This window comes from Ruditapes philippinarum, unplaced genomic scaffold (genome assembly GCF_026571515.1).
Source record: "Ruditapes philippinarum isolate M1 unplaced genomic scaffold, ASM2657151v2 ctg384_1_1_1_1, whole genome shotgun sequence".
Lineage (NCBI taxonomy): Eukaryota > Metazoa > Mollusca > Bivalvia > Venerida > Veneridae > Ruditapes > Ruditapes philippinarum.
The window spans coordinates 203,924-221,748 of record NW_026853376.1 but is presented as its reverse complement, the minus strand read 5'-3'; the positions used below and the strand labels follow the sequence as shown (position 1 = coordinate 221,748).

Below are 17,825 nucleotides of genomic sequence, written 5' to 3'. Positions count from 1 at the left end.
TTTACTCCTGAAAAATACATGGGGGTCTAAACCAGGAGATTGCCAACATTTTGGGAAAGTTTTAGGAATTATTATTTTGACAAAAATAAATTGATTAGAGCATGTTTCATGAATATTTACTGATTATAACATCAAAACATAAGGGATACTACAAAAATGTGGAGTAACAGACATGTTAATCCAGGAATAAAGAAATAATCGTGCTTCCTTAAATGTCAACAAATTATCTAACATGAAATTCGGAGAAAGGTAACATTTAATTTTAGGAACGTTTATACATAGTGAATTATTAGAATGCTGAAAACAATATAATTACTTTACTGTCCTTATTTAAATAGGAATATTGCATATACATTACTTAAATGCTAAAAATGACAATAAGTTAATTATTTAATGAATAAATAATGATTCTAAAAATAGAATATTTCAGAAACAATAACAAGCTTTACATGCCTTACAACTGCGAACTAAATCTGACATCCCCGGCCGATTCCTTCTTTATTTTATATTAAATCACATTGCTTAATACATACTCGCTTAAAACGAATTTTCGGATATATCGAACCATTTTTTCAAGTCCCAAACAGCGAAAAACATGTAATTTTTCTCGGTTAAAACAAACTGTTATAATTGAAATATCGGGATGCTCTCGATTAAGATCAGTACATGAATACTGCTATCCAGTAATTATACAATCGAGTGATTGCGCAGTTAAGAATAAAGATTTTGATTAAATGTTCTCACAACATAATTTCCTACTTGTTACTGAAAATTTGTATTTCGCACCCTCAGTTGATAAATTGCTGTAAATACCCGATAATTACCAAATAAAAAAATACAAATGGTTAACTAGTACTACATGTCTAAATACATGTACCATGCACATAATATATTGTTCAATAAAATGACCCGCATTAAATTAGCGCTGCCGTAAAATACCGATTATACAAATGAAACGGTACTTTTTCACGGCAAATTTACCCACCAAAACAAGTCAGCAAGTTGTTGCTACTTGGCTTTTAGCGAACTTTGGATATAACGAACAATATTTAAATGTCCCATTGAGTTCGTTATAAGCGGAGTCGACTGTAGTTGAAATTGTTAGTTATGAATATTCATACTGAGAAAATTGGAGTTGTATAAACATAATTTCCTATTAACACGTAACTATGATACAGAATTGATAAACTAAGAACAAAAATGATTTAAGTTCATTCATGTCTTAAACAATGGTAAAAATGAATGGCCTGGCCCTTTTGAACATTGCTAGTGAGGGGACTTTTATTTGCTTGCAATACTTTGATAATATTTTGTTTATTTATAAAACAAAGATGTACTTTTGTTTTATTTCAGAACAATGGCTGTGTCTGTCACACACAAGACAGTGTTTGTCTTAGATCACAGCCCAGCTTTCCAGCAATCATGTAACCAGAGTATAGAATATGATATTCTTGCTAAAGGGAAGACACCAGGAATTATACCTGCTGCCCCAATCTTCAAGACTTTATGGACATGCTCAGTGGAAGCTATGATGGAGTATATTAGAATTGTGTATGATATTTTTCCAACAGACAAGCTGGTAAAATACACAAATTTGTTTTGTATATTTTTACTCAAAAGTACTTAGCATTTAATGCTTACTTGTTATTGAAAATCGGAATGAAAATATTTTAACAGCCTGTTTTGTTCAACATATGACATAAAATTAAGAATTTTGCATTTGCATACATTATGTTCTAGCAATATACACAAGTTGACAAGATAAAGTATGATATACAAGTACTTGTACATTTGTATAGCAGTACAAAAATCTCCCATCCATGTTTCACAGATCATTAATGTGATTGAAACTGTTGATCAAATAAAAGAAGTTAAATGTCATCTTCAGTAAGCTGAAAATTAAAGCCATAACTTACTGTTGAATACATTGTTCAAAAATTTTGAAAATTACAGTGTTACACATGACAGATAGTCAGATATAACATAATTAAGACCATTTTTATGAGGTAACGATAAATTAGTGAATAAAGCACTGAAGCAATGGCGGTTGTCTCATTTAAAGTAGCTAAATCTTGTTTAACCAGCTTCCTTCTATTGTAATACAACATTTGTAGTTTGACAAATGTTTTAGGTATACCGAACATGAATACGTTTAAATGTGTTGAATATACAAATTAATTTGACGTAACACAAATTTTAGTCACCCTCAAAACGGTAATCAGGTTGCCTTTCTCACAAATGATCTTAAAAAGTAAACATATTTCTGAAAAAAATTGTAATGCTGGTTAAAGTATAATGTCGTAGCAGCTATATGCGCTAATTCATTTCTTTATATTTAATTTAGAATAAAATATTTTGGTTTGTTTACATACTGTGTTCTTCGTTTTGGCAATAGTTAAGCACATATTTGGTGTTACTTTTACATTATATGCTGTGTTACTGGATATGCACAGAGCAAAAAATAGAAAAATCTTGTCCGTCCTTAAAACTTTACAGGAGTGATCAGTACCATCCCTAGTTGTGCACATCACCGACATGTTCTGCTTTGCTGCACAAAATGGCAGCTAGAGCTGAAAATAGGAAAATCTTGTCTGGCCTTCACAGGTCAAACTTCATACAGGAGTGATCAGTACCATCCCTAGTTGTGCACTTCTCCTGTACATTCTGCCTAGCTGCTCAAAATGGCATGTCTTGGTGGGATTCACCGGTGTATGTTCCGCTTCACTGCACGATATGGCTGTCAGAGCTAAAAATAGATAAAAATCTTGTCTGGCCTTCACAGGTCAAACTACTGGTGAGATTTCAACCAAACTTTACAGGAGTGATCAGTACACATCACCGGCATGTTCTGCTTTGCTGCACAAAATGGCTGCCAGAGCTAAAACAAGAAAATCATGTCCGGCCTTCACAGGTCAAACTACTGGTGAGATTTCAACCAAACTTTACAGGAGTGATCAGTGCACATCACCGGCATGTTCTGCTTTGCTGCACAAAATCGCTGCCAGAGCTAAAACTAGACAATCTTGTCCGGCCTTCACAGGTCAAACCATTGGTTGAATTTCAATCAAACTTTAAAGGATAGATCCGATTTTTGCCATAATTGTCTGTAACTTGGTAATTAATAAATTGATTATCTTCATACTTTGACAAAACAACATTTTGGACAAGACCTTCTAAAAGGTTAAACTGACCTTAACCTTGAATTTTGAATGATCTTGTTCGTCTTGACCGTTATTGAATTTTGGTTAAATTGTCATAATTTTGTTATTTATGTACAGATTTGATTTAAACTCGGATAAAACAAGACTTACTACCAAACAAACATATTGAATTATTTAAATATCACCTTGACCTTTATTTGACCATGACTGTCTAGGTTAAATTAATGAAATTCTCTTTTTTTTCTGTAACTGACTATAACTTTGTTATATATAAATGAATTTACTTTACATATTAAGACACAACTTCTCATAATTCATAAACGTCATGTATATTAAACCCACTCAAATTGACCTTGCCTCAAGTATGACCTTGATGTTGAAGGTCAGATTATTTTATTTCCACTGATTATTGGTATAATTGGCTGTAACTTTGTAAATAATCAATGGAATTTTTCATACTTGCACAAAACAACCTTTTTCAAAAGACATTCTTAAAGGTTGAACTGACCTAGATCAAAAAGGAAAACCTTCAATATTTTCTTTAATTTTTCTTTTTTAAATATTTGTTTAAACTGTTTATTTGTTTGGATTCAGAAAAAGTAAAGAAGTCAAGCATTTCCCTCACTTGGTGGTGGCTCGTATTTAAGTAATAATGATGGCACAGGCTAAAACGCAGACGCTTATGCAGACAATATAGAAAATATAGTAAAACGCAGACAATATAGATATAGAGTGTTTTCACAAAATGCAGACGATATAGAAATAGAAGGTGTGAATTAGACTCTTAACAGCTTGTCACCACTTTATTTTTCAGATTAACTTTATAAAATAAGAGATTTATAAGAATTATTATTTGATACAAATATATATATATACATATAAAACATATAAAACAAAGTAAGCATTTATAATTATTTTATTTAAATATAAAACAATGTTATAAACATTTATACATATAAAGATCATTATTATTTACTCTATATCTATAGTGTCTGCATTTATCACAAGTTGTACTATATATAAACATATAGTAAAACGCAGACAATATAGATATATAGTACAACTTGTGATAAATGCAGACAATATGAAACATATAGTAAAATGCAGACACTATAGATATATAGTACAACTTTTGATAAATGCAGACAATATGTAGCATATAGTAAAATGCAGACACTATAGATATAGAGTAAATGCAGACAATATGAAACATATAGTAAAACGCAGACACTATAGATATATAGTACAACTTTTGATAAATGCAGACAATATGAAACATATAGTAAAATGCAGACACTATAGATATAGAGTAAATACAGACAATATGAAACATATAGTAAAACGCAGACAATATAGATATATAGTACAACTTGTGATAAATGCAGACACTATAGATATAGAGTAAATAATAATGATCTTTATATGTATAAATGTTTATAACATTGTTTTATATTTAAATAAAATAATTATAAATGCTTACTTTGTTTTATATGTTTTATATGTATATATATATATTTGTATCAAATAATAATTCTTATAAATCTCTTATTTTATAAAGTTAATCTGAAAAATAAAGTGGTGACAAGCTGTTAAGAGTCTAATTCACACCTTCTATTTCTTTATCGTCTGCATTTTGTGAAAACACTCTATATCTATATTGTCTGCGTTTTACTATATATTCTATATTGTCTGCGTTTTACTATATATTCTATATTGTCTGCATAAGCGTCTGCGTTTTAGACCGGCCCAATAATGATAATTGTTACCAATCTTTTACTGATACATATTATGTAGGATTTAGAAAATTTGTAAACTTTGTAGAAGTGGCAAGTATAAAATTTGTTATACAGTGTAACTTCTGAAAACCGAACACCTATGGGACGAGCAAAAAAGTTTGGAATTTGGAAGTTTTTCCGGGATTCAGAAGTTCTGAATTATCCGAATAAGTAGAAACACTAAACATCAGTTTTGTAAGAAAAAACGTGATGAAAAATAAATGAAGCTGATTAAACTCCTAAAACCTAAATTATAGGACATTTAAAAAAGTTTATAACTACATGTATATTAAATATCTTTGTAATCTATACCTGAATTTGTTGATACAATAGCATTATGTTAATTATCACAATTTATCCTTTAGTATATTTTCATGTAGTACCAGCTATTAACCTTTAATCCCATTATAATTGTCAGTCTTAAAATTTTCACACTTCACCAGAAACAAGTGTTCACAGGTTGTGATTCTAATAGGTGTCAACATAAATGGTAATAATTGCAAATTAGAAGACATTTGACATCTGGCATTTTGAAGATTTTACAATCACAAGTATCATATTCCTTCACACCTTTTTATTTCCAGATTTTGGCTGTAAATTTGAATTGATATAACCCAAATTTTACCGGAAAATTGTTCGGAATTCAGAATTTAGAAGTTCTGTTATTCAGAGGTTTTCATTATTTAGAAAATAGGAGAAAATATTAGGGACCCTAAAAAATGTTTGGGTTTCAGAAGTTTCTGGATTTTAGAAGTTCCGGAATACGGAAGTTACACTGTATTGTTTTTATCTCACCTGAGCATATGCTCAGGGTGAGCTATTAGGATCACTCTTCGTCTGTCGTCTGTCGTACGTCGTCCGTTGTCCGTTCACACTTTTCAAACGACATCTTTTCTGAAACCATATTATTAAGGCAGATCATAATGAAACTTCACAGGGATGTTCCTTGTGTGAAGCCTTAACAAAGTTGTTCAAAGAATTCCATTCCATGCAGAACTCTGGTTGCCATGGCAACCAAAAGAAAAAACTTTAAACATCTTCTTCTAAAAAACCCAAAGAGCTAGAGCTTAGATATTTGGCATGAAACATCTTCTAATGGATGTCTACCAAGTTTGTTCAAATAAAAGCCCTGGGGTCAAAATTGGCCCCACCCCAGGGGGTCATTGATTTTCCCTATATGCATATAGTAAAAACTTAAAAAATCTTCTTCTAAAAAACCCAAAGAGCTAGAGCTAAGATATTTAGCATGAAACATCTTCTAATGGGTGTCTACCAAGTTTGTTCAAATAAAAGCCCTGGGGTCAAAATTGGCCTCGCCCCAGGGGGTCATTGATTTTCCCTATATGCATATAGTAAAAAAGAGTGTAGGACAAAAGCCCCCCCCCCGGACGAAAGCCCCCCCCCCCATCTATAAATGACAAGGTGGACAAAAGCCCCCCCATGAATTTTCCACATAGGACAAAAGCCCCCCCATAAAAAAGTAAAGGTAGGACAAAAGCCCCCCATGGTCCATCACATTTACATTTAGTGTCAATGAATTAATATCTGCCTTTTTTCAATTAATTTGGTTATTTTGTTATATATATTTAATTAACAAATAGAAGACATATATTTGTATATGCATGTTTTTTCAATACAATTGTTTATTTTGTTAATTCTTTCAAAATGATACATTGTGACATGGCATACTGAAATTGTGCCATAGTCTTCTCACCCTTGTCGAACTGCTCACAAAGAGCCTTCACTCTGTTCTGGTGGATGATGAAATAACCAAATTAATTGAAAAAAGGCAGATATTAATTCGTTGACACTAAATGTAAATGTGATGGACCATGTGGGGGGGGGGGGGGCTTTTGTCCTACCTTTACTTTTTTATGGGGGGGGGGGGCTTTTGTCCTATGTGGAAAATTCATGGGGGGCTTTTGTCCACTTTGTCATTTTTAGATGGGGGGGGGCTTTCATCCAGGGGGGCTTTTGTCCGTATCCCAGTAAAAACTTAAAAAGTCTTCTTTTAAAGAACCCAAAGAGCTAGAGCTAAGATATTTAGCATGAAACATGTTCTAATGGATGGATGTTTACCAAGTTTGTTCAAATAAGAGCCGTGGGGTCAAAATTGGCTCTGCCCCGGGGTTCATTGATTTTCCTTATATGTGTATAGCAAAAACTTAAAAAATCTTCTTTGAAAAAAACCAAATAGCTAGAGTTTAGATACTAAGCATTAAACATCTTCTAGTGAGTGTCTACCAAGTTTGTTTAAATAAAAGCCCTGGGGTCAAAATAGGCCCCGCCCCGGGGGTCATTGATTTTCCTTATATGTGTTATACAAAAACTTTAAAAAATCTTCTTTGAAAAAACTCAAATAGCTACAGTTTAGATATTAAGCACGAAGCATCTTCTAGTGTGTGTCTACAAAGTTTGTTCAAATAAAAGCCCTGGGGTCAAAATTGGCCCCGCCCCTGCTGACATTGATTTTCCTTATATGTGTATAGCAAAAACTTAAAAGTCTTCTTTGAAAAAACCCGAATAGCTAGAGTTTAGATATTAAGCATGAAACATTTTCTAGTAAGTGTCTACAAAGCTTGTTCAAATAAAAGCCCTTGGGTCAAAACTGGCCCTGTCCCAGATGTGTCATTGTTTTTAACTATATGTGTAAAGAAAAAAACTTGACCAGCTAGACCTTAGATATTAAGCATGAAATATCTTCTAATGGATGTCTACCAAGTTTGTTCAAATAAAAGCCCTGGGGTTTAAACTGACCCCGCTCCGGGGGCCTATATACAGGTGAGCGACTTCAGGGCCATCATGGCCCTCTTGTTCTTTTAAACCATATAAATTGTAATGTTTGTTCATGTAGTTTTAATAAGAATAACACACATTTCAAAATACAGATTTCTGTGGTAACTGGCTCAAAGTCTTTGAATTCGTGGAACGAGAAAGAACAAAATTTGCTGCAGGTCAGTATTGATTGCAAAAGAACTTACATAGCAATTATTACCTCCCATGGCTGCCTTTCTTTGGTCATTTCCAATATATTCTTTGCCTAAGATGAGATAGATCTAATAATTCTATCATCTTTATGATCTTTATGAAAATGTATTAAAAACTTTTACATATTGTTGCTGTGGTAATATTTTACGTAAAGCAGTAAGCCAGATTCATGCAAATTTTGAAAATGTATTTAAAAAGTAAAATATTGTGGAGTAAACAAAGAAAGTTATTTATACATTGCAACCCGCACTTACAAACCATGTTACTTACCAAAAAGAGGTCAAAATATACATAAATAGAGGATATTGAATGAGTGTAGGTTTTATACTGAATTTGTTGAAGGAGTTGAATTAAATTATATTATGCGAGCCTCTGAGCCTCTAGCGAGCACAATATCATTTTATTCAACAAGTTCAATAAATTTAGTATTAAATTTGCACAAATTTAATATTCTATTGATAACATATCAAAAATAAAGACCGTTTGAAGTGAAAAAAGATCAATTTTTCATTGATGTGCCTACAGTATAACACTTACATTTAGCGCATCTTAATGTTTGTAAAAGGAAAATGATGTTATGTCAAAATATATGCACTGCAGTGCAATACCATTTTTACAGAGTCGTTAAAACAGCACAGGTAAGTGATAGCATACATGCCATAACGTCCCGGATGTCTGGGAAAGTCCCGGAAATAAGGTGTCTGTCCCGGAGGTGTCCTGGAGATGATTTATGTCCCGGTAAAAAAAATCAAAAATAATCTACTTTGTAACCAAAAATTTTACATTATTTTATAATCTTATTGTCTGTTTTTATGCCCCCGGGCATATAGTAATTGAACCGTCCGTCCGTCCGTCTGTCCGTACGAGGTAAACCTAGAACGGCAAGTTGGATTTTTCTTAAGTTCTACCTGTACCAATGGCTTCATAATTTACACACTTACTTATCCATACAAAGTATATGATCTGGGCAAGTTACATAACTATCGCTTCCATTTGCACCAAGTTATGGCCCTTTTCAGCACTTAGAAAATGAATAATGGTTAATCTAAACTGGCAAGTTGGAAATATCTTATGTTCTATCTGAACTAATGGCTTAATAATTTTCACACTTACTTATCAATACAATGTACATGATATTGCCAAGTTATATAAATGTGCCATCCATTTTCCCAGTTATTTCCCTTTTTATCACTTTGAAAATAGGGCCTTGTATGGTTAACCTATTCCGCCAAGTTGGATTTGTAAAAAAAATTCACCTAATTACTTAATTTATTTAATGATATCTTTCATATTTGGTAGGTGGATACCTTTAACGGTCCTCTAATATTTTGTGGCGTTAGGCGTCTCTAGGTCAAGGTCAAGGTCACTTGTGTAAAAAAATAAATCTAAACATTTCTGCTCATACAGCAGAAGTTAATGTCTTTCATGTTTATAATAGTCATACCAAGGGAGGTCCTCTTCCTTTTCCTTTAGTAAGGGGTCATTTGGGTCAAGGTCACCAATGTCAAAAATAGATTTTTTTACACTTTTACAGGTGTATTAACCTTATTCTATCGACAGATGTCTTGTATATTTTGTAGGAACATAAAATTGAGGTATTCTTCCTTTGGATGGAGGTAGGGGTCAGTTGGGTCAAGGTCACCAGTGCTAAAAATAGATTTTTACATTTTTGCTCATACAGCCTTTATTTATTGACAGTTTTGTATTATAATTGGTAGAAAGATAACTTACGTGGTATTCTTCCTTTGGATGGAGTTAGGGGTCAGTTGGGTCAAGGTCAACGGTGCTAAAAATAGATTTTTACACTTTTGCCCATATAGCCTTTATATATTGACAGATTTGTTTCATATTTGGTAGGAAAATAAATTGCATGATATTCTTCCTTTGGATGGAGTTAGGGGTCAGTTGGGTCAAGGTCACTAGTGCTAAAAATTGTTTTTTTACACTTTAGCCCATACAACCTTTATTTTAAATATTGTTACTGACAAGAATCTAAGCCGGGGGCATTTGTGTTTAACAAACACGTTCTTGTTTATAAACTATTCTAGAACGCTAATAACGAACGATTATCCCCTTACAGCATTGCAATGGTGACACTAATCCTTTGATTGGTATATCTATGTGCCCTTTCCAACAAACAATTATCGGCAATAATTTCGATCAATTAAATGATTAATTGTTTACCCCCTGTGGCTTCCTGAGCGAAGGTGTCATACACTGTAAATTTAATCAGCCTGCAGGCAGTTATTAGTGGTCAAACACCGTAAAAAGTACCTCTAAATATGAGGTGATGAAATCTACAGAATTAAGCGAATGTTTCAAGTAACCAACTAGCTAATTGTCCTTACTTAACATAGCTTTATTATGCCCCCCTTCGAAGAAGAGGGGGTATATTGTTTTGCTAATGTCGGTCTGTCTGTCGGTCTGTCAGTCTGTCCGTCGGTAGACCACATGGTTTCCCCTGATAATCTTGAAAATGATTTATCACAAAGTCTTCATATTTCACATAGTAATTGGTCATAACTAGTAGATGATCCCTATTGATTTTGGGGTCACTAGGTCAAAGGTCAAGGTCACAGGGGCCTGAAATGTCAAAATGGTTTCCGCTGATTATCTTGTCTAAAAATTATGGCATGTATGGTGATAGATAGCCCTTATTGTGTTAGTTACACAGTAGAAATATGGTGATAAATACTGCAATTAAGTTATTAATCATACAAAACATTTAAATCATTACTTGAATCTGTTTGGCCAGAAAGGTTGTTTGAATGGTTTGTACCTCAAGTGTCTTAGAAATTTGGCTTGAAGTACTGTATAAAGACCTCTACAAAAGTTATATGAATCATGGCCCTGGAGTCAAAATTGGCCCCTTCCTGGGGGTTACTTATTTTATATAGACTTGATTAGGAAAACAGTTTAAGATTTCTTTTATGAAAGTAAAATACCAAGGGCTGATGTATTTTGCAAGCAGCATTGCCAAGTACATCCTTACAAAAGTTACGTAATTCATGCAACTAGGGTCAAAAATGGTTGTGCTCTGAGGTTCACTTATTTTACACAGACTTGATAGTAAAGAATGTCTGAAAAATGTTTTTTTTCTGAAATTACAATGCCCAGAGATATTTTGCATGTAGCATCACCTTGTGATCTTCTACAAAAATTATGTAAAGTATGCCCATGAGGTCAAAACTGGCCCACCATGGAGGTCACTGATTTATTTAGACTTGTATGGAAAAGATATTTATTGCTTTTTTTGCCAAACGGTTATGTCAGGAGCTTAGATTTTTTGGCATACAGCATTGCCTAGTTGACCTTTACAAATATTATTTAAGTCATGCCCTGATAGTCATAAATAGACCCACCTTAGCGGTTGCTTAGAGTACATAGACTTGTATTCTTAAGTTCTTGAATATCTTCTTCTCTGAAAGTGCAGTGCTAAGAGGTTCTCTGAAAGTGCAATGCCAAGAAAATAGATATGCCCTTGGTCCTCTACAAAAGTTATATAAATTATTGATCCCAACTCAGGGATCACTTAGTTTATATAGACTTACATAGAAAAAAACATTTCAGTCTTTTGTGAAACTGCAATGCCTAGAGCTTAGATATTTTGCATGTAACTTTGACCAGTGAACATATACAAAAGTTGTATTCATCAAGCTACTGGAGTAAAAAAAGGCACTGCCCTTAAGTTGGGGTCACTTATTTTATTGACCTGTAAAGTAAAAATTTCTTAACAATATACTCAGAAAATGCAATGCACAGACTTTAGATATTTTGCTTCAACATCACTATGTAGTCCTTTACAAAATATATGTAAATCTTGCCCCTGGTGTAAAAACTGGTCCTCTGGGGTTACTACATCTACAAATATTCTGAAAATTATGCAGCCTGGAGAAAAGTGACAAACCCAATTACTAGTACTGGCTTCAATCTTTCACAAAGTGACATGGTGAGCTTTGTGATCGCTTTTCCTACGTCGTCCGTCAGGCGTCTGTCCGGCATCCATCAATCCATAAATTTTTACTTTAAACGACATCTCCTCATAAACCTGTTAGCCATTTTCATCCATACTTCACAGGAATGTTCTTTTAAAAATTGTTTCCAAGCAAAAATCTGGTTGCATCCTCTTTTAAAAACCCCAAAGAGCTAGAGCTTAGATATTTTGTCTACCAAGTTTGTTCAAATAAAAGCCCAGGGGTCAAAATTGGCCTCACCCCAGGAGGTCATTGATGTTCCTTATACATGTATGTATATAATAAAAAAGAGGTCAAAATTGGCCTCGCCCCATTGGTCATTGATTTTCCTAATATGTATATAGTAAAAACTAAAAAAATCTTCTTTAAAAAACCCAAATAGCTAGTCTAAGTTAGCTTAGATATTAGGCATGAAACATCTTCTAGTTAGTGTCTACCAAGTTTGTTCAAATAAAAGACCACCCAACAAGGGGGTCATTGATTTTCTTTATATGTTTATATTAAAAACTTAAAAGATCTTCTTTAAAAAAAACCCAAAGAGATAGAGTTTATATATTAAGCATGAAACATCTTCTAATGAGTGTCTACCAAGTTTATTCAAATAATAGCCTTTGGGTCAAAATTGGCTCCGTCCCGGGATATCATTGACTTTTCTTATATGTCTGTAGTAAAAACAAAAAAAGACCTTTTTTAGCTCGACTATTCGATAAGAATAAGTAGAGCTATTGTAGTCACCCGAGCGTCGGCGTCGGCGTAACCACTTACGGCTTTGAAACTTTGCACACTTGTTCACTATCATGACCCCAACTTGTAGACAGGAGGAGGTAACTGTATCAAGCATTGTGACAGAATTATGCCCCTTTTTCGACTTAGAATTTACGTTAAACTTTTTGTAATACCTCAAATATTTTGAGTCCATTGACATAATGCTTTGAAACTTTGCACACTTGTTCACCATCATGACCCCAACCTGTAGACAGGAGGAGGTAACTGTATCAAGCATTTTGACAGAATTATGCCCCTTTTTAGCTCGACTTTTTTTTTTTTGAAAAAAAAAGTAGAGGTATTGTTAAAGTCGGGTCGGCGTTGCCGTTGCCGTTACCATTGCCGTCCGCAAACTTGTACCTGGATCATAACTTTTTTATTTCTTGGTGTATTGTCTTCATACTTGGCCACAACAACCCTTCAGTAGACCACACTAACCTTGACCTTCATCCATAAATGACCTTGACCTTCAAGGTTAAAAGTCCAATTTTTGCTTGTTCATGCTGTTATTGGCTGTAACTTTGTTATTTTTGAATGGATTGTCTTCAAACTTGAACTTAATAATCTTCAAGGATATCCCTTAAAAATAACCCGCCAGACCTTGACCTTCACTCATAAATGACCTTGACTTTGAAGGTCAAATTATTGAAATATTCATTTTTTTTTTGGCTATTATTGGCTGTAACTTTGTAATTTTTGAATGGATTGTCTTGAAACTTGAACATAATAATCTTCAAGGATAACTCTTAAAAATATACCAAAAGACATTGACCTTCACTCATTAATGACATTGTCTTTGAAGGTCAAATTATTGAAATTTTCATTTTTTTGGCAGTAACTGACTGTAACTTTGCTATTATTGAAGGGATCAACTTCATATTATAACAGAACATTGTTGTTTATCAAACCCAAATTTGCTTGGGCTCTTTAATGACCTTGACCTTGAAGTGAATTTTCTCAGATTTGTGCATTAAATGACCATAATTATATATTTATTGGTGTGTTTGTGTGTATATTTATACATATCTATCATCATCATCATCATCATCATCATCATCATCATCATCATCATCATCAACAACAACAATGTATATTGCATGTTTCTATTTTTAGAATTGCGTGTTTCTATTTTTAGATTTGCGTGTTTCTATTTTTAGAATTGCATGTTACTATTTATAGAATTTAGTCTTTCTATTTATTGAATTGTGTGTTTCTATTTTTATAATTGCATGTTACTATTTTTAGAAATTGCGTGTTACTATTTTTATAATTGCGTGTTTCTATTTTTAGAATTGCGTGTTTCTATTTTTAAAAATTGCGTGTTACTATTTATAGAAATTGCGTGTTACTATTTATAGAATTGCGTGTTACTATTTTTAGAATTGGGTGTTTCTATTTATTGAATTGCGTGTTTTTATTTATAGAATTGCGTGTTTCTATTTTTAGAATTGCGTGTTTCTATTTATAGAATTGCGTGTTACTATTTATTGAATTGCGTGTTTTTATTTATAGAATTGCGTGTTTCTATTTTTAGAATTGCGTGTTTCTATTATTAGAATTGCGTGTTCTATTTATAGAATTGCGTGTTTTATTTTTAGAATTGCGTGTTTCTATTATTAGAATTGCGTGTTATTATTCATAGAATTGCATGTTGCTTTTTATAGAATTGCTTGTTACTATTTATAGAATTGCGTGTTTCTATTTATAGAATTGAGTGTTTCTATTTTTAGAATTTAGTCTTTCTATTTATTGAATTGCGTGTTTTTATTTATAGAATTGCGTGTTTCTATTTATAGAATTGCGTGTTTCTATACATATATATATATATACAAAATAGATAAATAAAACTAATGTGAGAAGACAGACCAACTTAATTTATAAAAAGGAAACGTTAAGATATGTTCAAACCTTTCTATGTTTACGTTAAGAAAAAGTAAAAAGTCGAGCGTTGCCCCCGCCCGGCGGTGGCTCTTGTTCCACTTAGAATTTACGTTAAAGTTTTTCTAATACCTCAAATATTTTCAAAGTCCATTGACATATGGCTTTTAAACTGTGTACACTTGTTCACCATCATGACCCCAACCTGTAGACAGGAGGAGGTAACTGTATCAAGCATTTGGCAGAATAATGCCCCATTTTCAACTTAGAATTTACATTTAAGTTTGCATACAACCTCAGATATTTTCATATTCTATTTACATCTGGCCTTGAAACAAGTTGAAATTTTATACTCTTCTCTGAGAGCATAATAGGACTCTCATCAAGGCCTATAACTGTAACATGGATTTAAAGAAAAATTATGCCCTTTTGTTAACTTAGAAAATTTTACATTATCAAGGCTTTTTTTCTATCAAGCACTAAGAATAGTCGAGCGTTACTGTCCTTCCCGACAGCTCTTGTTTAAAAAACCCAAAGAGCTAGAGTTTAAATATTAAGCATGAAACATCTTCTTATGTATGTCTACCAAATTTGTTCAAATAAAAGCCTTGGGGTTAAAATTGGCACCGTCCCGGAATATCATTGATTTTTCTTATTTGTCTGTTAGTAAAAACAAAAAGACATTTTTAAAAAAAAACCCAAAGAGCTAGAGCTTAGATGTTTGGCATGAAACATCTTCTAGTGAGTGTCTTCTAATTTATAAAAAAAAGTCCAGGGGTCAAAATTGGCCCCGCCTGGTGGTTCATTGATCTTCCTTATATGCATATAGTTAAAACAAAAAAATCTTTCTTTAAAAAACATAAATAAACATGTATTCTGACGCAGGTGAGCGATTTAGGCTCATCATGGCCCTCTTGTTTAGAAATTTATCTCGGATGAGTGATCCTGGGCCATCATTTCACTCTTGTTGTCTTAATATTCTAAACATTTTTATGCCCTTCTTCAAAGAAATTGGGGGTATATTGCTTTGCATTTGTCTGTCGGTCCTTCGGTCCGTAGACCAAATGGTTTCCGTGTGATAACTAAAGAACGCTTAGGCCTAGGAACTTCAAACTTGGTATGATGATTGTTCATGACCAGTAGATGACTTTTGGGGTCAAAGGGTCAGAGGTCAAGGTCACATTGACCTTGTAGGTAAAAACAATTTCAGATCAATAACTAAAGAATTCTTAGGCCTAGGAACTCCAAACTTGGTTTGCTGATTGTTCATGACCAGCAGATGACCCCTATTGATTTTGGGGTCAAGGGGTCAAAGATCAATGTTGCATTGACCTTGAATGTAAAAACTGTTTCTGATCAATAACTTGACAAGTTGGCCCTCAAATTTTGTAGGTGCATTGGTCTTGGCCAGTAGATGACCCCTATTGATTTTGTGGACGGGGGAACAAAGGTCAAGGTTGCATTGACCTTGTATTTCACTGGACAACCCATGGACCCTTGACCTTCAAGCTTTACAGATGCATTGCTTTTGGTCAGAAGATGACCTCAATGGATTTTTGGCATTAAGGGGTCAGAGGTCAAGATCACATTGACCTTATAGGTAACAACGCTTTCTGATCAATATCCCAACTCATGGGCCCTTTACCTTCAAACTTCACAGGTGCATTGGTCTTGGCCAGTAGATAACCCCTATTGATTTAAGGGTCAAAGGTCAATGTCATATTGACCTTGTATGTAAAGACTGTTTCTGACCAATAACTCAACAACTCAAGTTGCCTTGGTTGATATTTTTTTATTAAACTAAAAATCCTTTTAGTATACACATTTTAAAGTCTTAGGTAATATAACAACTTGGCTGTCATTAATGAGACCTACACGATTCATTAAATTTATGCATATATATTTTGGTAAGATTTGATATAACTTTGTCATAAAATTGCTGCACGCAACCTTTGTGGTCAAAATTACCTTGTGACTAGTCATGACCAGTAGATAACTCTTATTGATTTTTTGGTCACTAGGTCAAAAGTCAGTCATAATAACCTGATCACATGACTAATTGGCTGCCGATAGGGGGCATACATGTTTTACAAACATATCTTGTTCATATGTATTTTAATTTGTGTGTAAAGAAAAGAAGTTAGACAAGCAAATATGAATATGATTAAGCCTGTCATTGATGATTCTGTTACATCAGGGACTGCGCTCAGGGCTAAGTCAGACGAAAACTTCGCCGTAAATATTTTCACTTCGCCCTATATGATCTGAAAAGCGAAATTCTAGTCGCCCTAAAATTTCTATGAAATGTCTGACATGTATATTTCTCCACTCATAATACTGCCTGGAGGCAGATTTAATTGTGTAATCTGACTTAATTAGCACACGCACTGAAGCGTGGCCATAGCGACATTTTGGAATTCACACTTGGAAATCCACATCGCAAACAATAGCGCATTGATTATACGGTAAATTAAAGCTGGAATGCAGCAGATGATAAAAACATGAAAAAGCAAGCTAATTGATAATTAAGTTACCTCAAACGTATATTTGTGTCTTATTTACAATATCCCCTGTACGTTTTGTTTGATTTACAGTATTCCCTAAATGTTTTCACGGTTTTGTTTGATTTACAATTTCCCCTATATGTCCTGTTTGATTTACTAGTTCCCCTATATGTCCTGTTTGATTTACTAGTTCCCCTATAATGTCCTGTTTGATTTACAATATCCCATAATACGTTTGTTATCATCATTACATTTATGATAGTAATATTCATCATTAAAACTGATGTAAATTGATAGAATTTGGATAATTATTATGAATTAAAGAACTTTTCTTCTTAATAAATTGCATTTAAAAGTAAGAGTCAGAAACTGTTGAACCTAAAAAAAAATTAAAAAATGTTGTGTTGATGTAAATCAAATGCTTAAATAAACTTTATTGAGCAACTAATACTTCATTAAATATGATCATATACACATTTGTGCCATATACATGTATATTTTATATGCATGTACATATAAAGGTGTACATGTATATATTGTGAAATAAAATTAGAAAAAAAATCCAATGATATAACTCGATTTGATGATCACTTCTCCCTCAATTTCAGTTTTTCTTAAGGCCTAAATTTTCAGTCCAAGGTAGTCCCTGTACATAGAATTTTCTGCCCTTAAGTTTAGTTAAAACATTTCTAAAAATGTATCTATTATACCGCTTGCACAATTGTGTGGGTATACTGGTTTGAAACTGTCCGTCAGTCTGGACATCTGGTTATCTTTGTG

General features: G+C 33.2%; 1 protein-coding gene across 1 annotated transcript in view; it reads left to right on the top strand.

The window, feature by feature from the left end:
* Positions 1-67: 67 nt before the first annotated feature.
* LOC132736679 (integrator complex subunit 13-like) overlaps positions 68-17,825 on the top strand; it is a gene marked incomplete at its 3' end in the record, with an annotated part of 221,676 nt that continues 203,918 nt past the window's right edge. The window contains exons 1-3 of the mRNA XM_060723869.1: positions 68-249; positions 1,354-1,579; positions 7,825-7,890. Of these exons, the coding sequence (XP_060579852.1) occupies positions 233-249; positions 1,354-1,579; positions 7,825-7,890 (309 nt within the window). The remainder of the gene's footprint in view (positions 250-1,353; positions 1,580-7,824; positions 7,891-17,825) is intronic.